Source organism: Scyliorhinus canicula, chromosome 7 (genome assembly GCF_902713615.1).
Source record: "Scyliorhinus canicula chromosome 7, sScyCan1.1, whole genome shotgun sequence".
Classification (NCBI taxonomy): Eukaryota; Metazoa; Chordata; class Chondrichthyes; order Carcharhiniformes; family Scyliorhinidae; genus Scyliorhinus; species Scyliorhinus canicula.
In genome coordinates, this window is record NC_052152.1 from 65757621 (window position 1) to 65781784 (window position 24164).

General features: G+C 43.7%; 2 protein-coding genes across 3 annotated transcripts in view; one reads left to right on the plus strand and one right to left on the minus strand.

Moving 5' to 3' along the window:
* The window catches only part of si:ch211-214p13.7, an 84203-nt gene that overhangs the window by 20791 nt on the left and 39248 nt on the right, over positions 1 to 24164 (plus strand). The window contains exons 2-3 of one of the 2 annotated variants that reach the window (XM_038802198.1): positions 16771 to 16791; positions 19028 to 19684. In XM_038802198.1, the coding sequence (XP_038658126.1) occupies positions 16771 to 16791; positions 19028 to 19220 (214 nt within the window). In that variant the 3' untranslated portion in view covers positions 19221 to 19684. Of the gene's footprint in view, positions 1 to 16768; positions 16792 to 19027; positions 19685 to 24164 lie in introns of those variants that run through there. The other variant, XM_038802197.1, reaches the window with a different exon arrangement.
* LOC119969041 (cell surface glycoprotein CD200 receptor 1-B-like) overlaps positions 1 to 24164 on the minus strand; it is a 151849-nt gene that overhangs the window by 17931 nt on the left and 109754 nt on the right. The window lies entirely within an intron of this gene.

The window sequence follows — 24164 nt, forward strand, 5'->3', positions numbered from 1 at the left end:
GGTTGCGAGGACGGGACTGGTCGAGCGTAACGGAGGCGAGCAGTGGTTGGTCGGTGGTTGAGTCAGATGAGTCCGACGAGGAGCGGTAGCGACCCGTGTCCCGTGATGGCGGCCCCTGGAGACGAGGTGGCGGCATCCGCAGTACCTGTGGGTAAAATGGCGGCGTCCATGGAGCGCACGCTATGGGGTTGGAACAAAATGGCGGCACCCATGGAACGCACATGGCTGTGGTGGATGAAGATGGCGGCACCCATGGGGCGCACGTGGCGGGGGCGGCAAAAGATGGCGGCGCCCACTGATCGTACGTGGGGTCGGGGGAAGCGGACGGCGGGGCCCATTGAGGGAGCGGCTGAGGCATGGGGACCGGCGGCGCGATAGCGGCGACCGTCCAGGACTGACACACCGCTGCTAAGTGGCCTTTCTTGCCACAAGCTTCGCAGGTCGCTGTGCGGGCCGGGCAGCGTTGGCGAGGGTGCTTCTGCTGGCCGCAGAAGTAACAGTGGGGGCCCCCAGGGGGTGCGGTGCGGCGGGCAGCGCAGGCATAGTGCGCGGGGGCGGCTGCTGGGGGGGCCGTTTGCGGGTTCCACGAGGGGTAGGACGGATGGCCCTGGGGAGCCGTTTGCGGGGTCCACGAGGGGTAGGACGGGTGGGCCGAGTGGCTAGCGGAGTAAGTTTGCACACTACGGGAGGCGGCCGTCATGGAGAGCGCCAGGGCCTTTGCGGCCGCGTGGTCGGGGGCGACCCCTTCCAGCAGTCGTTGCCGGATGGGGTCCGAAGCAATGCCTGTAACGAAGGCATCGCGCATGAGTAAATCAGAATGTTCCGTGGCTGTGAGGGCCCGGCAGTCGCAGTCTCGCACCAGAGGTATAAGGGCCCTCCAGAAGTCCTCATTCGACTCACCCGGCTGCTGGACGCGAGTAGAAAGTTGATGCCTCGCAAACAGGGTGTTCGCCGATGGTGCATAGTTCTCCTTGAGCAGTTCCATAGCTGCGGTGTAGTCGGTCGCATCTCGAATGAGCGGAAAGACGCTGGAGCTAAGTCTGGAGTACAGGAGTTGCTTTTTCTGAGCCTCCGTCGGGGGAGGGTCTGCTGAAGAGATGTAGGCCTCGAAGACTGCAAGCCAGTGATCAAAGTCTTTTCTGGTGTGAGGCGAATGCGGATCCAGCTGCAGACGGTCAGGCTTGATTCTGATGTCCATGGTGACTGGGAAATCGTACAACAATAAATTGTAGCGCTAACAATTATACTCAAAGCCGAGAGACTAGTACAATAGAGGCTTTATTGTTGTACGATGTTGTCCCTCCATCTGCAACAGTAGACTAAGGGTCTGAGCAGCTCTCATACATTTATACATAAGCTCCATGTGGGCAGAGCTAGCCGGCAGGGGCTTACCGGAGGAACCTGTATTACAGGTACAGGCATACATCCCCCTACTGCAGTACACATAACTACAGTGGTTATCTCACCACAACATTGAAGGCTATGAAATAGCAGAATAAGCCAAGAGACTGATACAGACTTTTTAAAATACTGAATACTTTAGAAATAATTTGCATGTGTACAATTTGACCCATTTTAAACATTTATGTATTTATAAATAATTCATATGTGCATGTAAATGATTTGACAATCATCTTTAAAAAGAGGAGGATGTAATGATATGTAGAATATCATTTGTGTATAATTTAATAACCGAACTGTAACGGTAGCACGGTGGTTAGCACTGTTGCTTCATGGGGCCAGGGTCCCAGGTTCGATTCCCGGCTTGGGTCACTGTCTGTGCAGCATCTGCACGCCCTCCCTGTGTCTGTGTGGGCTTCCTCTGGGTGCTCCGGTTTTCTCCCACACGTCCCAAAAGACGTGTTGTTAGGTCATTTGGACATTCTGAATTCTCCCTCTGTGTATCCGAACAGTCGCCATGTGGCGACTGGGGGATTTTCACAGTAACTTCATTGCGATGTTAATATTAATTATTAAAGATAGGTGCCGTATGTATAGACTGAGATTCTAGTATCCGACCAGTAGGTGGCGTGACGACAGGAGAACATTACTGGAACACACAAGGTGCACAGCAGAACGTGGATAGCAGGCATAGAGTCCAGTCACATATCGAGTAGCTCTTTAGTCAATAGTAATTAATGCTAGTTAATCATATTTATTTGTATTTAGCCATAATATCCTACTGTACTTATCGTTCACATCGTAGAAACCTTTATAGTGTTTAGTTAGTTAATTAATAGTTTTGTTCTTTAACAAAGCCATATGTTCTCTAATTGATTCAACCACAATGATATCGCCATCCGTGAACATAGAGAACATTACACTGGTTTGGCTCTCGGAATCCCTGTGGGCTTCTTCACATGCCAACAATTTCCTTTTAAATGGTCTGTTCCTCACATTGGTAGCACATAGAGCAGTTTTCACTGGTGAAATAACGAGAGGAGATCTAACTGAGGTATATAAGATGAAAAAAGCTATTGACAAAGTTGACGTAGAGTGGATTCATCGTCTTGTGGGGCAAACTAGAACGCAAGGTCATCGTTTTCGGATAAAGGGTAGCAGATTTGAAACAGAGATGAGAAGAAATTACCTACCTCAAAGGGTCGTGAATCTGTAGAATTCACTGTACCAGAGTGCAGTGGATGCTGGGACATTGAGTAAATTTAAAGAGGAGATAGATTTTTAATAGTAATGGGTTGAAGGGTTATAGGTAATTGGCAATAAAGTGGAGTTGAGGCCGAGATGAGATCAGCCATGATTGCATTGAATGGTGGAGCAGACTTGAGGGGCTGAATTGCTTACTCCTGCTCCTAGATCTTATGTTCTTGTCCAGTGGTTGAAAGCAAGTTGCTCGACACTTGTAAATTCGGTGTAAGTTTGTTGGCTGCTTTCAGGATGGTTCAGAATTTCCTGCCTTAAGCCTCAGGGACTAGTTCATAAGCACTGAGGATAGTTTTCTTAGTCATTTCAAGATTGACTGAAATCTCATCAGGCAACATGGCATAAACCTCGTGGGCTTTGCCTGTTAGCCAGCTTTGCATCAGCAGAGATTTTCAATTTTCTGCTGGCCATTTCATTTGCTTTGAAATCTTCTCAAATTAAAAGGAAAACACTACTTTATGCCCCCTTCTTAAATTATGGAATAATGTGGGAGAATTTGAAAGATTCAGCATTTGGCCACTTGTTGTTTTCTCACTATTGACACATTCATTGTATCCAATGAGTCTTTCCCACTCAGTTCATGCTGTTTCAGTTGAAAGCCTGCCTCTCTTTCCTTTTTCTCTTTGTAATGCCCCCTTATTGTCCTCTTTCCTCTCTCTCTTTTTCTTTTCCTCCTTTCTCGCTTTCCTTTTCTCCAGCCTGAAATTCCAGCTTCAGCTTCTTCTGTTTCAGCTGTACTTTTCCTGAAGCTAGCTGTCTATTTCAGTACCTATGCTTATTGCTGCTTTCTATAATTCAGTGTCACGATTGTTGGCCACTAGCTTTTGAATTTCTTGTTTCTCATCGAATATTTTTCTCTAAATATCTAGCCACACTGTTCAATTCTTCAAGGGTAGGACCTTTAAACTGTTCCAAGTTACCTCACCCTGTTCGAGAAAAGCACTAGCTTCTCAGAAATGGACATTATGTTAGTCCTGTAACACCGTGCACAAGAAAACGTAGATTGGAGTTTTTAAATTGATGTCTAGAGATTAATTTAGTTCCCATTTCCAATTTCTCTCATTATGTCTGTCTGTTGAAATCTGGACACTATCCCACAAATATGTTAAGACCAGGGGAAGATAGATGCAAGGATTCTTACCATTCTTTTCCCACACCTCAGTTGATCACAGCGGTGCATTTTGAAATTCATAAAGCTCAATATACATATCCAGTGTTTGTCTGAAATTATTCATGTGCGATTGCACACATCTCAGTCAAACGGGTTTTCTTTAGTTTAAATGAGTACAGAATTATTTTTTAATGTGATTAAGAATTCACCCAGCGAAAGATATAAAAATATAATATAAACATCTAAGCGATTAGATGTTGAAAAATAAAGTAAACATGCCCTGGCCATTGCAACAAACATTTAAAAAAATATAAATTTAGACTATCCAATTCTTTTTTTTTCCAATTCAGGGGTAATTTAGCATGACCAATCCACCTACCCTGCACATCTCTTTGGTTTGTGGAGGTGAAACCCATGCAGACACGGGGAGAATGTGCAAACTCCACATGGACAGTGACCCGAGGCAGGGATCGAACCCGGGTCCTCGGCGCGGTTAGGCAGCAGTGCTAATTACTGCACCACCCTGTCGCCCCTTGCAACAAACACACATACAAGTATCCAAGTTACTAGTTAAAAGTTACAAAGTGGAAGCGGTTAACCTCAGGCCAAATAAAGATTAAATGATAAAAGGATAAGATAGAAAGAGTTCACTGATTATGAGTCCTTTACTGCTGTTCATGGCTGAAGCAGTTCTCAAAGCCGTGGTCCTTGGTTTCCTCCCTGCAAGCCCTACTTTGTGGTTTCAAGTCATCTTTAGAATTTCTCTGTGGATTGTCCAGTGTATAATATAAACAGACAGCATTCATTTTAGTTGAGAGAGAGAGAGGCAAGCAGCTTTTTGCTAACTTCAGACGTTCCTTCTTCAGACTTCCCCAAAGCTGGCAGAGTTTTATAATAAAGGACTTTCAAAAATCAAAGCATTTCAGTCATGTTGGTCATTGATATTCAATGGAAGACAATCAATAGTCTATTCATTTTACGAAAGGGTTTCCACCTCACAAGGTTAAAGCCATCAACATACAATGGAAGCATGAATGGGTCCTGAGCATTTGTCTTGCTTTGTTGATTTTGTTAGTTCGGTAGAATTTGAGACTTTATTGTCATTGCCATTTTGGAATAAGCCCCGACAATGGCAAGTGCAACATTACACAAGAATGTGATCTAGGCACGTTCATTGTAATCCACCTTTTAGAAGCTTTCAGAAGCTTTGCCAACTGGTGTTCCTGAATCTCAGGTGACCCGTGGCAGCCATCTTAAGCCAGTGCTTTTATTTGAACAGTTAAGACTGCCTTTTTTTGAACCAAAATCCATATATCAGTCCAGAAGATCAGATTGAAGTGTAATATTTGATATTAACATACCTCCATAACAATAAATAGAAAGTTAATAGTGTGGTAAAAGTAAAATTCTGATTTTTGATGTTCCAAAGTCAGCAAAAAATAAAAATACGCGAATATATATGGAGTTCCAGACAGAAGGAAAGAAACAATTTACATTTATATATTGTCTTTCATACCACAAAGAATTTCAAATGCGAATGAAGTACTTTTAGAGTGTTGCCACGATTGTAATTCAGAGGAAGAGTTTATAACACAAACTGAAGGATTAGTATTATCTTTCTGTCTCTGAAATGAAAATTTAACAATTAAATTTAGAAATATAATCCCTTATTTTCTCAATTTCTCTCTCTTGGTTGCCTGCATGCCTCAAATTTTCAGCCCCTGGTCTTTTTCATTATCTCTCAACTGTGGGGATCTAGAAGCTTCAACTCGACTCATCCATCATTTGCTGCTGGTCTGATGGAATAGTTCCTTCTACTCCTGCAGTTACTGCATTATTTGACATGATATTCACTTAAATGTACTCTTTATTTTACTCTGCCAAAAGGAACTGCAAATCACCAGAAATCAACTGTGACAGTATTATCAAATCTAAGATGCATCAAGGTGACTTTTCAAGGCCATTCTTTATCTAATATTGCATTGAAAGAAACAGTGTAAGAGATTGTGATAGAGTAATTTTGTACTTATCTATTTCAAACCATTAAAACTGCAGTTATACTTCATGCTTTACTGTAGTCCATGCTGGCCTCTCCACTGATGTGCAAAAATGTCACTCTGAAGGTGGTGGTTTGGCAACCTTCAGCACTATCTGCACTTTAACTGAAATAAGTATATGGCGAATGTGACCTCAAGAGAATTTCAACCTCTAATTTACTGCTCATTGAGATTTGCTGCTAGATATGGTGGGTGGGATTTTCCACTCTCCCCGCAGCATCTTTCATGGTGGCGGAGGAGGCTCACCATTGGCCAGCAGCAGGAACTTACAATCCCACCCCTCTCAACAGGTGGAGGGGGTGGGGGGGGGGGGGGGGGGGTGGGGGGTGGATTCTTTCTTTCTTTGGGAAACAAGGTGTACCAAAAGAGTAGGGCAAAAAGACAAAAGTATGATTTAATGACAAGACGTACACCATCAGCATATCAGTTTGGCAGAACAATTGGCAGAAAGTATAGCCAGATATGAAGGCACCAATAAGGGCAGTGTATTGTCATCCATGAATCAAACTTTCATTAAAATCCCCCCCATTAACCTTACACTACGGGCAATTTAGAATGGCCAATCCTCCTAACCCGCACATCTTTGGACTGTGGGAGGAAACCGGAGCACCCGGAGGAAACCCACGCACACACAGGGAGGACGTGCAGACTCCACACAGACAGTGACCCAGCCGGGAATCGAACCTGGGACCCTGGAGCTGTGAAGCATTGATGCTAACCACCATGCTACCGTGAGGCTACCGTGAGGACGTGCAGACTCCGCACAGACAGTGCGGAAGATGGAACATTTGGGGTTGCTGCTTGTAAGAAGGCAGTGATGGGTGACTTGATGGGTTTTTTGGAGAATACGGAGATAAATACAAATCGGAACAGTAGATGTATCCAGCCTGGGACAGTATCAGAAAAACAGGAACACAATGAAATAGGAAAAGGGTCGGAGTAGGAAGTAGGGGAAAAGTAAATGAAAGGTGGCATGACTGGGGTACATGAATTGGAAGAGGCAAGAAGGAAGGGATCGACAAGGTCAAAAATGGATAGAGAAGTGATGGACCATGGCAGCAGCCAAAATAAGTATGCGCGTGGAATTAAGGTTACATCAGCATGGCAAAGAGTTTCTAACATTGCAATATTTGGCTGTATTTTTGATATTCAATTGAGTATTTCAAATGTTCTTAATGTGGAGATTGTACTGAGTTGAATAATTATCCCATTAATCTCAAAGTTTGGAAACCAAGATGACTTAGACTAGGGCAACAGTATAAAGTATTTTTAAACAAGAATGTGGCATAAAATGTTGTTAGGTCAAAAATTGCTCAGTGCTAATCTTATAGCCCCAGTTTAGAGTTGTGGTTTTCACTTGCTTGCTGTTTAGTCAAGTAATTTACTGAGAAGGGTTTCTGCACCAGTCCTATTCTTGCAATTGTATGTGCAGCTGATGTTATCAGGTGCAACAATTTCATATTTGTTCATATATGTTTGTTGTCACAATTGGGGAGGCTTTCTATGCTAATTTGGGCTTAGTGTTGATAGGACATTTTTGTAACATTCTAAAAGTTTTTCAGTTTGGCATTTCTAATTAATTTTAGCAGTTGCAGGATACTGGATGTAAAATATGTACTATCCAAGTTGACGGAATAAGTGTAATAAAGGAATTGCAAGCTTCACTTAAATGTTATAAAATTACTTTGACATAGCTCGTTTTGGTCCGTTATCTTGTAGTTGCACATATTCTGATATACTCTGATGAATGTCAGTGTGCAGCAGTGCATTTAGCATAGAGCAGTTGCAGCAATATGTGTCAGCTGTGGTTCAGTCGATAGCACATGCATCCGAATCATAAAACTCCAGGTTCAAGTTCCACTCTCAGGGCTTGAGCACAAAAGTCAGCGATGCCACTCCAGCACAGCACTGAGGGAATGCTGCACTGTCAGAGGTGCTGTCATTTGGTTGGGTCATTAAATTGAGGTCCCATCTGCTCGCTCAGATGGATGTAAAAGAACTCACGGCACTATTTTGAAGAAGAGCAGGGGAGTTAGCCCCGATGTCCTTGCAATCAACACCACAAAAATCAGTTAATCTGGTCACAATCACATTTTGTTGTGGAGGTTTGCTGAACATGAATTGGCTGCTCTGTTTCCGAAATTACAACTTCAAAAAGAGCTCTGAGGTGTCTGGTGATGGTGAAAAGTTCTGTTCAAATGCAAGTCTTTCTTTTTTCATTTTAAACTTCTACTCTTTGAGCGCCAACACTGTGCCATGAACCTAAGGTTGGAAGAGGATATCTTAGCAGAATGTAAATTGTCTGTTTCTCACACCATTCATTTTGTGGCCTCCCAAATCAGAGAATTCTGAGCAGTTTAAGTTGGAGTCCTTTGTCCACCTAGGACTAGAGTTGATTTTGCAAAACCATCTTCATGTCACTTTACTGGAGCTAGCAAAGGAGACAGGGGGCTGGATTCCCCGATCCCAACGCCGAAATCGAGTTCAGCGACGGGGTGGAGAATCCCTGATAACGCCCAAATTGGGGGCAACACTGCTTTCGCAATGCTCCGGGCAATTGGCTGAGGCCCGCTCCACGATGGGACACGTGTGGTCTAACCCGTCGAGAACTCAGCAGGGTAGGGCGATTCTCAGGCGGGGGGGGCTTCAATCGGGGTTGGGGGCACTGTGGGCGGGCGGGCCAGGGCACGCAAGTGGCCAAAGGGGGGTACTATTTTTGCTGTCCAGTTCCGTAGGCTGCGTCTGCCATGAAGCACAGCGCGGCCGCTGCAGGCCGCCGTCGTCCACATGCGCGGCCACAGACCTGGCAATGCTGCGGGTTGTATCGGCAGCTAGAGCTGGGAGCACTATGCTGCCTACCTGCTAGCCCCCTCCGGAGCAGGGAAATGGTGGCCGTTTTGCGCCAGTTTTCCTGGCGTAAAACATGACCATTTTCACACCGTGTGGGGACTTAGTCTCCCAAATGGAGAGGCCAGCCCAGGATATTTATCTGGATTAAGAACGAAGTACACCCCTTATTACTAATAAATGTATTTCTGTTGTTAATACATTTCTGTGGCCTATCTGTTATTTTGACTTATTATTGTATTCTGTCATGTGAGAGTGCCTTTATGAAATAGATGTTTATAAATGGGTGTGTATATAAATATCTGAAGTGCGAGTACCTTTAAGAAATGGGTGTCTATTACTGCAATGATGTCAGAGAGTGCGTGGAGCTGGGCTGTCCATCAGCTTTTTACTTTCATTTTAGGCTGTTTGCTGCAGGGTGTGTTTTAGTTTCGTTTTCAGAGCTGGATAGCTGCAGTCACAGCCAGAAAGGGTATTAGTCTCTCTCTCTGTAATCTAAAAACTGTAAATCGATCCTTTGGTGATTTAAAACTAATAACTACTCTCACTAGTGACTTTAACCTGATGTGCTTCTGTTAAAGGTTTTGTTTTTAAGTCTTATAGATATTAAAAGGAAAGCTTAAAGGATTACTTAGTGTTGTAACCTTTGGGGGTTGTATTTGAATTGATGGTTGCTAAGATGTTCACTGTATGTTTTAAAAAAGTTAACTTGAGTTCATAGAATAAACATTGTTTTGCTTTAAAAAATATTTTTCCATTTCTGCTGTACCACACCTGTAGAGTGGGCCGTGTGTTCCCCATACCACAATCTATTAAAAGTTGTGGGTCAGGTAAACTCCATGATTCTCTAGGTAAAAGTTAAATTCCTAGTGTGTGTGTGCTCTTTCATTTTCATAATTCAGGGTTCTCTAAACCCTGACCCATAACAATTCTCATCATTTTTATTGCAATACTGGGCTGTATTCTCCTCTGGTGGGATTCTCTATTGTGTCAGAAAATCCCGCCCATTATCATTGTTCTCCTTTGGATGATTGATATTACCTTTTAAAAGCTAATAGAGTTTGTGAATATTATCAAGAGTCACACACACCTATAAACCTGCCACTGTCATCGACCAGGCCGGTCTAATTCAGTCTCGAATATTTTCTTCGACAAGAGAGTCAAAGGTTACTGGGGACTGACTGGAAAATGGAGTTGAGGCCATAATCAGTCCAGCCATGATCTTATCAAAAGGCAGGACAGACTAAGGGGCAGAATAGCTTACTCCTGCTTATAATTCTGTGTTCTCTAGGTAAAAGTTAAATTCCTAGTGTGTGTGTGCTCTTTCATTTTCATAATTCAGCAAGGAAGCTATGCTAAACTTATACAAGACACTAGTTAGATCTCAGCTGGAATATTGTGTGCAATTCTAGGAACCACACTGTAGGAAGGATGTGAACGCACTGGCGGGAGTGCAGAAGAAGTTCACAAGAATGGTTCCAGGGATGAGAAACTTCAGTCATGAGGATATATTGGAGGCATTGGGACTTTTCCTCTTGCAGAGAAGAAGGCGAAGAGGAGATTTAATAGAAGTGTTCAAAAGCATGGGGTAGGACAGACTGGATAGGGAGAAACTGTTCCCACTCGTAAAAGGATTGAGAACGAGAAGCACAGATTTAAAGTGATTTGCAAGAGAAGCAAATATAATGTGAAAAAAAACTTTTGCGCTGTCATCATTCTCTGTTTCTGATTATTTAGGGGGCAGGGTGGAAATCAGACTAGGGATCTGGTTAGATAAGTAAAAGGCACATCTTATGCAGCTGCAGCTGGAGTGTGGGCTACAGTCCATGTCTGGAAACGTATGGCAGACTGTGGGTATAAGACTTTCAGGTTTGAGGCCAATATTGGGCCTTTTCACAGTAACTTCATTTGAAGCCTACTTGTGACAATAAGCGATTTTCATTTCATTTCATTTCATTCATTTTCATTTTTCATTCATTTTATTTCATTTCAATGTGGGGGCAGAAGATAAGGGTGGAGTTTAAGCTGAAGCTGTGCTTTGGGTTTGGCATAGCTGTGTGTGAAGGTAGAGAGTTTGGCAGCTGGATGCAGTCCAGGCCAGAGGCTCAGTATCAATCTGGACTGAGAAAGGAGATAAAGAGCAGGACTTCTGGCTCATGAGGGCCACTGGGACTGCAAAATTTAGATGCATATTATCTGCATTTTTGGTATTATGGGTGCTGTTCCAGTATCAAAATGATATCTACATTGTATGCCCACACTCCTGGTGGGGACGTGGCAGCTCAAAAAATATGCTGAATAGCCAGACTGTGACATCAGTCAGTCTGTAAACCTAAATTGATCCTAGTCATCCTATTTTTGATTTCAACGCTCCAGCTCACACTCTGCCTTCACTTGTACGAGTAGGATTCCCCACCACTGTTATTTAGAGGGATCAATAAAGTTTATTTGTTGATTGACATGTATTGGTTCTTGCTGAATGGGTAGAGTATTCAGCTCTCACGGGATTTACTGCCCGCATCCTGTCCAAATTCCAATGGGACATGGCCGTTAAATCCCGCCCCATAACTAGTATGTTCAGGGATCAATTCTCCTGCTTTAGACTAAGTGAGGAACAACGTGTGATGTCATTCAGTGGGGGCGAACATTACACGGGGCTGAAGGTATGACAAATAGAATATAAACATAAGAACATAAGAACTAGGAGCAAGAGTAGTCCATCTGGCCCCTCGAGCTTGATCCGCCATTCAATAAGATCATGGCTAATCGTTTTGTGGACTCAACTCCACTTACCCACCCTCTCACCATAACCCTTAATTCCTTTACTGCTCAAAAATCTAAAGCCATCTAATGATATTAAAATCAATGCAAATTCATGCTGATCACGTCATCAGCGGGGGTAGGGAAGATTTAAAACCGAGATCTCCCTGGCGCAAATCCTGTTCTGGCACTTCTGCAGGATTTAGCAACCATAACGGGATTGGCGCCCGTGGGGAACAGACCCAAAAATCACGCCCAGAGTTTATCTGATAAAGAATATAAACTCAACATATCTCCCAGTTTCTTTGCATTTAAAACCTGACATTATCAATCAACGTAATTTTGTATACCTCTGTCACAGATATAATTTAAGACCATTTTGATCAACTAAATGTGCATAATTAAACATAACATACCAATCATTTATCTTTGTGTCGTGACAAAATAGCTCTATGCTTTTGAGCATGTAAAGCTTTTCCAAAGTTCTAACTTGGGATCAAAGCAAAGTAATGCTATGAAGAATGTCTGTTTATTGGTCACAGCCCAATTTTTGACTTTTGCCTCTTTTGCGAAACATTCACCGGGAGTGTTTTACGATCAAATCTGGTTATCTGCTAACGTCCCCCCACCCCCACCCCCCTCCCCATTTGGTTGTACAGCTTCTGCAAAATTTTCTTTTCATAAATTTAGAGTACCCAATCATTTTTTCAATTAAGAGGCAATTTAGCATGGCCAATCCACCTACCCTGCACATCTTTGCGTTGTGGGGGTGAAACCCACTCAACACGCAGAGAATGTGCAAACTCCACACGGACAGTGACCCAGAGCCGAGATCGAACCTGGGACCTCGGCGCCGTGAGACATGCAGTGCTAATGACTGTGCCACCGTGCTGCCCCCTGCTTCTGCAAATCTTAACCAGAAATTTGAATTCAAAGTATGATGAAGTTAATCACAAATATTGCAAAATAAGGACACATTCAGCATTAGCATCAATTATTGTTCAGGAATGTGGAGATTTTGTGGAGGCCCTGCAGTAAACACTTGCCCTTTATTAACTTGACTTTTGCTCATGTTTGTAAACATTTTCACAACCATTTCAAAAACTGGTAGTTTTACGCTTTTCAAAGCTGGATTTAGTGCACTGGTATTTTAATGAATTGAGCGATCATTAACTGCTTCAGAAATGTTACAATCGACTTTATGGGAGGTGTGACCGAACTGACAATTTCCGTTGTTTGTGGTGAAGACAAAATCAGCAGCATCAGATGTGACTAATACTGTGGTTTATTAATACAACTTTAAAAAAGGATGAAAATATGCTTCTCTAATTAAGTTATTAGAATTATAATTTATTATAGTAGTATATGACAAAAAAGCATTTAACTTTGACTCAGTTATTCATCTAAATGCATATTTTAATGTCTGGTAGCACCCTGCCTCTGCGTTAAAAGATCATGGTGAGCAGAGATAAGAGAACATGGCTGTTACTTTTGGCTCCCTAATGCTATCGGTACCAGCACTACCAAAGTCCAGACATCGGAAAAAGGTGGTTGAAATGCTTCCAGCTATTTCTGGTGTGTGGGTGCACCAAGTTCATGCAGATGCTAATGTTAAACAGCCTCTAATGCTGATTGGCACCCAACAATAATTTTGGATCTTTCAGATCCTGTTAACATCCTCCTTTGAACACACACACACACTGAACATGTGTTGAGCTACACACAGGACCTTCCTTCACACGCCTGTAGCATAGGCTGCACAGACGCTGCCTGATGTGCAATACGGAACAGCAAAATGTACTTTCTTTTCCTATATCATTTCTTTCTGCACATGAAAACAAGTTGCAAAACCTATCAAATGGCAAAAAAAAAGTCTAAATTTGAGGCCCACTTTGACCTTTAGGCACAGGCCAAATGGCCCTCCTGGTCCCTCCTCTCCTCTGTTTAGCTCTTGTTCCAGCTTATCTGTTCCAATATCACCAGAACATCCCCATGCAATAGTTTGCCATCCTGCATCCATGTGATTATTCCCAGTGTGCTTTGCTCCTATTCTCCCCCTGCAAGTTGTTATTCAGCAGGAAGGCAATGGCAGACTAGATTGTCACTGGACCAGTAATCCAACGACTCCGAGTAATGTTCTAGGGGCCCAAGTCCAAATTTTGCATTCAATTAAAATCTGGAAAGTCAAATGACAAACACAAAAGCATTGTCATAAAAACCTATCTGGTTCACTAATGTCCTTTAGGAAAGGAAATTTGCCATCCTTACTTGGTCTGGCCTACATGCAATTCTGCCCCACAGCAATGTGGTTGACTATTAAATGTCCTCCGTGATGACCTGGAAAACCATTCAGTTCAAGGGGAATGAGAATGAGCAACGGAATGCTGGCTTCACCAACAACATCCACATCCCATTAATAAAACTCAACATTGGATGAAATGTTCCGGCCTTTCCTGCTGGCGGGATCTTCTGGTCCTGCGACAGTGACCCCCCACCCAGTGGTAGAAGGTGTGGGTGTGAACAATGGAAAAAGCTGTTGACAGCGGCGGAACCAGAAGATCCTGCCGTTGGCAGATGGTGGGACTTAGACTATAAGACCATAAGACATAGGAGCAGAATTAGGCCACTTGGCCCATCGAGTCTGCTCCACCATTCAATCATGGCTGATATTTTCTCATTCCCATTATGCTGCCTTCTCCCCATAACCCCTGATCCCTTTATTAATCAAGAACCTCTGTCTTAAAGACACTCAGTGAATTGGCCTCCACAGCCTTCTGCAGCAAAGAGTTCCACAGATTCACCACCCTCTGGCTGAGAAAATTCCTCCTCATCCTGTTTTAAAGGATCGTCCCTTTAATCTGAGATGGTGTCCTCTGGTTCTAGTTTTTCCTACAAGTGGAAGCATCCTCTCCACGTCCATTCTATCCAGGCCTCACAGTATCTTGTGCATTTCAATAAGATCTCCCCTCATCCTTCTAAACTCCAACGAGTACAGACCCAGAGTCCTCAAACATTCCTCATACGACAAGTTCTTCATTCCAGGGATCATTCTTGTGAACCTCCTCTGGACCCTTTCCAAGACCAGCAGATCCTTCCTTAGATGTGGGGCCCAAAACTGCTCAAATACAGCCTCAGAAGTACATCCCTGGTCTTGTATTCTAGCCCTCTTGACATGAATGCTAACATTGCATTTGCCTTCTTAACTGCCGATTGAACCTACACGTTAACCTTAAGAGAATCGTGAACAAGGACTCTTAAGTCCCCTTGTGCTCCTGATTTCCAAAGCATTTCCCCATTTTGAAAACAGTCTATGCCTAGATTCCTCCTTCTCACGTGCATAACCTCACACTTTTCCACATTGTATTTCATTTGCCACTTCATTGCCCACTCTCCGAGCCTGTCCAAGTCCTTCTACAGCCCCCTTACTTCCTCAATACTACCTGTCCCTCTACAGATCTTTGTATCATCTGCAAACTCAGCAAAAATGCCTTCAGTACCTTCTTCCAGATCATTAATGTATATTGTAAAAGGTTGTGTTCCCAGCACAGACCCCTGAGACACACCACTAGTCACCGGCTGCCATCCTGAAAAAGACCCCTTTATCCCCACTCTTTGCCTTCTGCCAGTCAGCCAATCCTCTTACCCTTAACACCATGGGCGTTTAACTTATTTAACAGTCTCCTATGTGACACCTTGTCAAAGGCCTTCTGGAAATCGAAATAAATCACGTCCACTGATTCTCCTTTGTCTAACTTGCTTGTTACCTCCTCAAAGAACTCTAACAGATTTGTCCGACACGACTACCCTTTGACAAAGCCGTGCTGACTCAATGTTATTTTACCATGCATTTCCAAGTGCTTTGCGATCTCATCTTTAATAACAGACACTAAAATCTTACCAATGACCAAAGTCAGGCTAACCGGCCTATCATTTCCCATCTTCTGCCTCCCTCCCTTCTTAAACAGTGGTGTTACATTAGCCACCTTCCAGTCCCCTGGGATCCTTCCTGTCTCCAGTGATTCCTGAAAGATCATCACTAATGCCCCCACAATTTCCTCAGCTATCTCTTTTAGGAACCTGAGGTGTAGTCCATCTGGTCCAGGTGACTTATCCACCTTCAGACCTCTCAGTTTCCCCGGAACCTTCTCCTTAGTAATGGTCACTGCGCTCATATCTGCCCCCTTGTTCTCCTGGTGCTCTGGCATCCCACTAGTGTCTTCCACCGTGAAGACTGTTGCAAAGTAACTATTCAGTGAGTGTGCCATTTCTTTGTTTCCTATTATTAATTCTCCAGCCACATTTTCTAGTGGTCTAATGTCTATTTTTGCCTCTCTCTTACCATTTATATATTGAAAAAAATCTCTTCATATCTTCCTTTATATTACTAGCTAGCTTGCACTCATACTTCATCTACTCCCCCCTTATTGCTATTTTAGCTGTCCTCTGCTCGCTTTTGAAGGCTTCCGAATCCTCTGGTTTCCCACTAGCCTCGCCACTTTGTATGCTTTTTCCTTAGCCTTTATGCTGTCCTTGAGATCCCTCATCAGTCATGGATGCCTTGTCCTCCCTTAGCATATTTCCTCCTCCTTGGGATGAATTTCTGTTGTGTCTTCCCTGCTAGGCTCCTTCTCCAATGAACTCTGGCCTGCTCCTCCCTCATGTCTTTGTAGTTACCCTTATTTAATTGTAATACCGTTAAATCAGATTGCAGCTTCTCCCTCTCAAACTGCAGGGTAAATTCTATCATATTGCGGTCTCTGCTCCCTAAGGGTTCCTTCACCTTAAGTTCCCTCATCAAGTCTGCCTCATTACACATCACCAAATTCAGAATTGCCTGTTCCCTAGTAGGCTCTGTCACAAGCTGCTCCAAAAAACCATCTCTTTGACATTCCACAAATTCCATTTCTTGGGATCCACTACCAACCTGATTTTCCCAGTCCACCTGCATATTGAAGTCCCCCACTTCTCTGCTGTCAGAAAACAGGCCACTGAGTGAGTGGAAAGTCCCATCCATTATCTATTTGGTGAGGCCGGATTTTCCACTCCACAGCTGTACTTTTGATCAGCAGTCCTCCAGGTGCTGTGGCTGCTTGGATCTCAAACCCACCCAAAAGTGCCTTGGTTCACCTTGCTAAGCTGTAAAGCCATATCATTGAAATTGTTGTTCATGTGATTAGTATTTGTGTCGATGTGTTTGGTCCATTTTTTAAAAATCAGTCTCTCAAATGCAGTATGTGGCAATTTAAGTTAAAATAGTGCCTTGAACAAGAAGATTGAGATGAAAGCTACCTTTCATTAAATATTAATATGAATTATCTTTCTTTTCTTTCAGAAAGGAAAGTATCCAAGAATTGGGTAAGTTTGATTTAATGTGACAGTTGGATTACAACTTAGAAATACTGCGCCATAGTCTTCCAATAATTATATTGATTTATACCGAAGAAAAATAAAATATTGGCAAGTTAAATTGCATTGGATTCTCCTCATATTCAGTTAATGCAAAGAACAGGCTCACGGATGAAGAATCGTGGCTCACGGATGAAGAATCGTTATCAAAGTGAGGGGTTGGAAGGCTGCTCCTTCCCATGAAACTGCACTATAAGATAAACCTATACCCCATAAATAAGAGGGGGAGGCAAGTGTGGAACATAATGATTTAAGGGTAGATTTCCCAAGTCCTCATAGGTGGGAAAGCACTTTGAACACAGCAAGCAAGAATTGGGAAATCGTAAGAACTTTATTGATGATCGTGCTTCCAGCCTGATGAGGAAGGAAGCAGCGATGGATGTGGTTCTGGAGAATAAAGAGGAGCAACTGTAGCATGTTTCAGTGGGAGTGCATTTTGGGCAACAGTGTTCATTACATCATTAAATATTGAATTTTTATGGAAAAGGGCAAGATACAATGAAGTGTAACAATACTTTGAGGAACTCAGTTAGTTCTAAATAAATCTGGCCTAGGTCAATTGAAATCAAAAATTACTTAGGCAAAGTAGAAATTGAACAATGCCTGACCTTCAAAGAGGAGATGATTTGGTAATGGAGGATATGTTTTCTTACAAGGATCTCTGGATGGCTAGAAATATAAAGGTTAAAATTAGACAGAAAAACTAAGTGTATAAGAGTAAGGTTAATGATATAGTTGAGGACCATGTTGAATGCAGGAAGTAGAGAGATCTAAAATAAGAGGGTAAAAGAGAGATGGTATGTAAATGGATTAACAGTTATAGATTAACAGAGGCCTCCTCCTGCTCCTATCTTCTATACATCTATGGATCCTGAAGGTCTTCCAAAAGTATATAAATGATAAAACGATAGTCAAAGGAAGGGTTGGACGGATTAGGGACCAAAAAGGAGATACTCAAATGGAGTCATGGCTGAAGTACTAAATGAGCACTTTGCATCTGTCTTCATGAGAGGAGAGGTTGCAGTCAATGCAGCAGTAGAGGCGGACATAATGGCAATATTGGATAGAATTAAAAAAGATAAAGGGGAGAAACATAAAAGTTAGAAATTCACAAAGTAGAAATGTCGCTCAGTCCAGATGGGTTTACTGAACGAAGTAATGGGGAGATTACAGAACCTCTGAGAACAATCTTCCAATCGTCCTTCAATATGTGGGTAGTGGCAGTGCACAGAAGAATTACAATGTGATATCTTTGTCCAAAAAATGAAGAGGAATAACTCCAGTGCTACAAGCCAGCCAGTCTAATTTTGATATTGGGGAAATGATCAGAGACAATGGGAAGAGTTTTCTGTCCCTGACAGCAGTAAGAATCATGGTGGGTTGGGGCATTTAATTTGGGGGAAGGCAAAACATCTGTTTTCCGACAGCAGAATAAAGTGTTGGAGTTTTGTTCTCCCAACTTTCAAGACAGGTTAAAGGCGGTACGAGCTTCAAGGCTATTTGCATGCATGTGCACCACATGCATTCTCAATAAGAGGCCACCTCAAATGTACTCTACAAATTAAGTTCCTCACCAGCAAGAATCTAGAAATTTCAGTTTTACAACTGTATGCTGTGCACATGCCGAGCATCAACTTTCCCATGACTTTGAGGTCCGTAGATGTTGCTTTCTCTTTCTTGGGAACCTCACACAACTTCACTTGAATGTTGTTAGCAAATGTTGCACCAAGGCCAGACAAGGGAGGCAGGCGGAAGCTGAAAGCAGGGAAAATAGGCAGGAAAGGTGGAATGAAGGCTGGACAGGCTTATGTGGGAAGCGTGGGAAGGGTGTCCGGGGAGGAGGGGGGGGGGGGGGGGGAATGTCCTTAGAAGGGGGGGAAATGTCTGGGAAAGAGAGGAGTACCTCAGAGGGTGGGGCCTGTAGTACCACTGGTAGGGCCCTGGGCGGGGGGGGGGGGGGGGGAACAACTCAATGTACTGATGGTAGGCAGGAATAGTCACATATCAGAGGGGGGAGTGGGATGAGGTAGGGTGACAGGTCCAGGGAGTATGGTAGGTGAAGAGCTCATTGGGTAGGTAATTAAAGCAGTCAAAACAGGTTCTTGGATAACAGGAGGGGACAGGGTTGGGGTGGGCATGGACTATGAACTGATGTATATATTGAGCACTTCTCATACATTGGCAGCTACCTCTCTCAAAAGGCCATCGTTGACGGGGATATCCAATACTGGTTTTGCTGTGTCAGCTCTGCCATTCCAATCATCAACAGTAAATGTGTAACACCAGCACTCAAGATGTTCAATGTCATCCAGGACAAAGCGACCCACTTGATTGGCGCCTCATCCACTTCTTCCACCATCCAGTCCCTCCGACACTGATGCATAGTGGCACAGTGGCAACAGCGTGACCATCTACAAGATGCATTGCAGCAACTCACCAAGGCTCCATCGGCAGCACCTTTTGCAATGACCACCACTAAGAGGACAAGTTCAGCAGATACCTGGGAACACAACCAGTCTTAAGTTCCCCTCAAGTCACACACCATCCTGACTTGAGACTATATCTCTGTTTCTTCACTGTCGTTAGGTCAAATCATGGATCTCCCTCCCTAAAAGCACTGAGAGTGTACCTACACCATATGAATTTGAAGAATTCAAGAAAGTGACCGCCTTCTCAAGTGCAATTAGGATTGGGTTTAGATAGTGACATCTACGCACTGTGAAAGAATAAGAACAAAGATGTCCACAAGTCAACCAAAGTCCTAATAGTTGTTGTCACTACATTCTTGTATTGCAGTCAGACCTGGACTTTGTATTAGCAATACATAAAAGCACCAGCAAAATTCCCTCAGAAATCCTTCTGGTTTACTGGGAGAGCCATCAAGTAGTGTCCTTCTTGAAGTCAGCTCCATAAGTATTCAGGCAAAATTCCTGTCAACTCAACACTGATGGACTGGACATTGTGTTCAGATGGCCGAAAACTATCTCCTCTGCCATGTCCTGTTTTCTCATCTTTAAAATGGCCAAAACTCCTTGAAAGGATGAGAAAAATGCTTCAAAGACGCACTAAGGTTATTCCTGCAGACCGGCAGCATTGACATCAGTGACTGGGAGAGGTTTGCCACCCATCGATCAAAATGGCAACAACCTACTCATCAAGTTGCATCTTTGAATCACAATGTCTTCCTGATGAGGCAGAGCAGTGACAGAGAAGAAACAAAAAGATGCAAATCCTGCTCTCCCGATCCCATTACTGAATGACATCCTGCCCCATGTGCACAAAAATCTGTATGTCGAGAATTGGCCTTTCAGTCACATGAAGACATGGCAGAACGTTTTGGTGCTGAATAGACATCATCCTCAAATAAGGGACGGCTGCAAATGAATGAAATCCAGGAAACAATTAATTGGCATTTGTAAAACTATGAGTTAATTACGGAATTCAATGTATAATTGTTAAAGGAAAATCATGTTGGACTGACTTGATTTTGTTCTTTGATGAAGTAGCCAAGAGTATTAATTAAGATAGTGTGGTCGATGTGTATACATACTTTCACAAGTCATTTGATGGAGTACCACATGATAAACTTATTAGCAAAGTTAAAATTATTGGAATTAGAGATGATGCACGAAGCAACGCAAAATTGGCTAAGGGACAGTAAGTACAGAGTAACGATGAAGTACTCTTTTTCAGACTGTATGGAATTATAAAATCAGTATTGCAATTACTTCTCTTTTTGATTAAAAAAAATAACCTGGACTTGGGTACATAGGCCATCATTTCAAAGACTACTGTATGAACTGATACTTAGGCAAGCAGTACGTTATGAGGAGGATAGTAACAGACACCAGGAGAATGTAAACAGGCTAATAAAATGAGCAGATGAATGGCAGATGATATTAATGCCGAGATGTATGTGTGTAAAGTTCCTGATGAGAAACAGTAAGCTATTCAGTAAGAAGTACTCAAAATCAGAACTTCATGTTCTGTTAAAACATGGATTATTTTCAATTACTTTTTACAACTCCCTCTGCTGGAATATTTGTACGGTAACTGTATGTGTCTAAAATGCATAATGCAATTTTCAATACACTAAATCCCCCCCCCCCAGTGAATGAGAAGCATAGCATGTTTCATTGGTTTATCTCAAAAAGCATAAACAATAAACTTAAGCATAACTTGAATATTCAGCTTCACCAGTAACACTATTCAATATGCAAACTTCTGTATTAATTTAACAATGCACTAAGTCATATACAATGAATTACATTTAAAATAGTTCGCATTGTACCATATCACTTAAGTATGGTGGACACTTTTTCATATGAGCAGGGTATTTTCTGACATCAGGTGTAATCTCACATAAATCATTCTTCATCTGAAATATCGGTGACGGAATCGGATTCAATGCTGGAGAACGGTATTTTCAGTGCTTTGAAGAATGATTTCCTGTGATGGTCTGTGAACCGTGCTTAGAAGTGATCATTAACCATTTAGTGTTTGGCCATAGCAATGGTTGGATGCCACAGGGAGTTGTTTGCTTTCCAACACAAATGTCACATTTCATAAGCACTTGATCACCTGTTGTTAATGGTGTAGCTCAAAATTTCATATTTTGCTCTGCATTTACTTACATTCGATCCTTTTGTTCTCGATTGTGTTCACATATATGTTGCACATCAATTCTGCGGGGTAGCTCAGGATATGTGATCAGAGGATGAGCAAAGATAAGTGTGGCAGGAGGCTTTCCAGTAGTTGAGTGAGCAATGCAAAGAAAGCACTCTTGCTTCCATGACTTGCTCTCAGCTGTAGCTGTGCATATCACATTTTTCTAATTACTCATAAATCTCCCAACTTCTCCATTTGTTCTGGGCTAAACAGGGTGTCCTGATGGATGAAGAGAGCTAGTTTTAAAATTTACAAAACAAATCATCGCAGCTGAATTGGGGTCCATTGTGTCACATCTGACTGCTTGAGAGATTCCAAACTTGGCAACAATATGGAAAGACTTTGGAATGACTGCTCTTGTAAAAGTAGATGTAAGTAGATTCCATGATGGGGAATCTGCTGTTGTTGCCAGTGAGAAAAAGTAGGTGTTCAGCAGTGGGGAAAATCTGTGTGATTGACACTAACTTCAATCCATAATCCTAAGGTAGTTCAGCCAACTTGAAAGGATTTGACATTGTGCTTGTTTGACAAGGCAAACACTGATTGATTTTGTGTTCTACCATGCGGTCAATTCCTGGGAACCAGACCTCTTCCCTCAGGAGTTGTTTGGTTTTGTCCATTCCCTGGTGGTCTCCACGTGTGATATTGACAACAGTCCCTCAATGTTGCAGATTGACAATTGCAGTGTAATATGAGAGCAGATCTGTTTGTAATGGCAAACTCACTTTGAACATTGAGAAGCTCTTAGGCATGGTTTAACCTGGACCATCCTCCCCGAACAGGTGCCGGAATGTGGTGACTAGGGACTTTTCACAGTAACTTAATTTGAAGCCTACTTGTGACAATAAGCAAATTTCATTTCAACAGCTGCTTTGCACTTGGACAAGAGCACAACACAGCCATTAGATCGAAGGGGGAGGCTAAAATTGAGAATCTTGCAGGACGACAATCATTTTGCAATCTAACTGGCCCAATCCTGTTGGCAAGAACTGAATTCTACTGCGGCGTGGCAAGAAACCAATAATCACCAATTAATGCCAATCTCCATTCAAATAGCGGGAACGACCCCTATCGAACGGGCTCCCGTTATCTAAATTCCTCCCCAGCATGCGGTAATGCAGGTACCAAAGAGTATATATTCCTTTTTAAAAACGTGAACCTGGTGGGATGGTTGCTTCTGGAATCCACGGAGGTGAGCAGCCAGCTTTGATCCCGGGCAGTGAGATCAGGGGCACTGTGGTTTGAGGTACAGGGCCTGCACCCAGGGGCTCCAACTGTGACTGGGGTGCATGGACAAGGGGGATTCGATAGCACCCTGAATGATGGCAGGGGATGTGAGGGGGGAGGGCGGGGGGAGCCATGGGGGACTGGAGGGCTCCTCTCCAATTTCCTACAGATATTACACAATGGATGATATCTTGGATCCCGCGGAGGCTGCCATCATGGTGCTGGTGGCAGGTTGGGCTGCTAGACGCTGGAGAAGGCAACAGCAGCATCGACAGAGGCTCGAGGTGGAGTCCCACGTGCAGGGCTCCACCCCACACCCTGAGGACCAAGCCGCCCATCAGGCTAGGGAGGAACACAGAGGAGAAGGCTGATGATGGCTTAATGTGTACAGACATTGCTGATTTTTCGAGCAGATGATGGACAGCGTGGGCCTCAGGATGCTTCGCCTCAACCAGAGGATGGTGCGGCACCTGTGCCATGTCCTTGTGTACCACTGCGAGGCGGAGGATACCTGCTCCCTGTGGCCGTCAAGGTCACCGTAGCCCTGAACCTTTACACCCCAGGACCATTCCAGGGCTCGAGCGGGGAAGTTGTGTGGCATTTCACAAGCTACACCCTTCATCAATTGAGCGAGTTTCCACTTCCTAAATGTTCAACTTATGTGCAACCACCAGCTTCGGATCTGCACAGATGCGCACATTTCTCAGGGAGTGTGCATGACAGCTACATCCTGGGCAGTCAGAGATCCCTGGCCTCTTCGAGGATCACCCCAGATGGCCTGTTGGCTCTTAGGGAATTGCCAGCACACTCCAGAGCATGTTGGATTGGAATCCAGGGGCTGGTTTAGCACACTGGGCTAAATCACTGGCTTTTAAAGCAGACCAAGGCAGGCCAGCAGCACGGTTCAATTCCGTACCTGCCTCCCCGAACAGGCGCCAGAATGTGGCGACTGGGGCTTTTCACAGTAACTTCAGTGAAGCCTACTCGTGACAGTAAGCGATTTTCATTTCATTTCCTTCACATCGGTTGCGGTAGGAACCTGGAGATGACCTCGGGATGGAGGAGCAGCTGGATTGAACTCCAGGTGCCCCTGCGCCACCTGACTTTGCCAGCCTTGCTGGCTCCCCTATGTCTCCACCATGGCATCAACGTCCTCAATGATGCTTCTTAGTGACCAGAACATGCTCTGGAGTGTGCTGGCAAGGTCCACCTGAGACTGGAACATGTTCCCCAGTGACTGGGACATGCTCTGGAGTGTCTCGGTGATGCCCACCTGAGAGTGGGACATGATCCGCAGCGCCTCAGAATGGTCCACCTGGGACTGGGACACATCCACCAGCGACTTGGATTTGCTGCTGAGGCCCTCAGCCATTGCTGTCACTGACTGAACCATGCCTTGGACACCACAGCTTATGTTGCTTAGATCA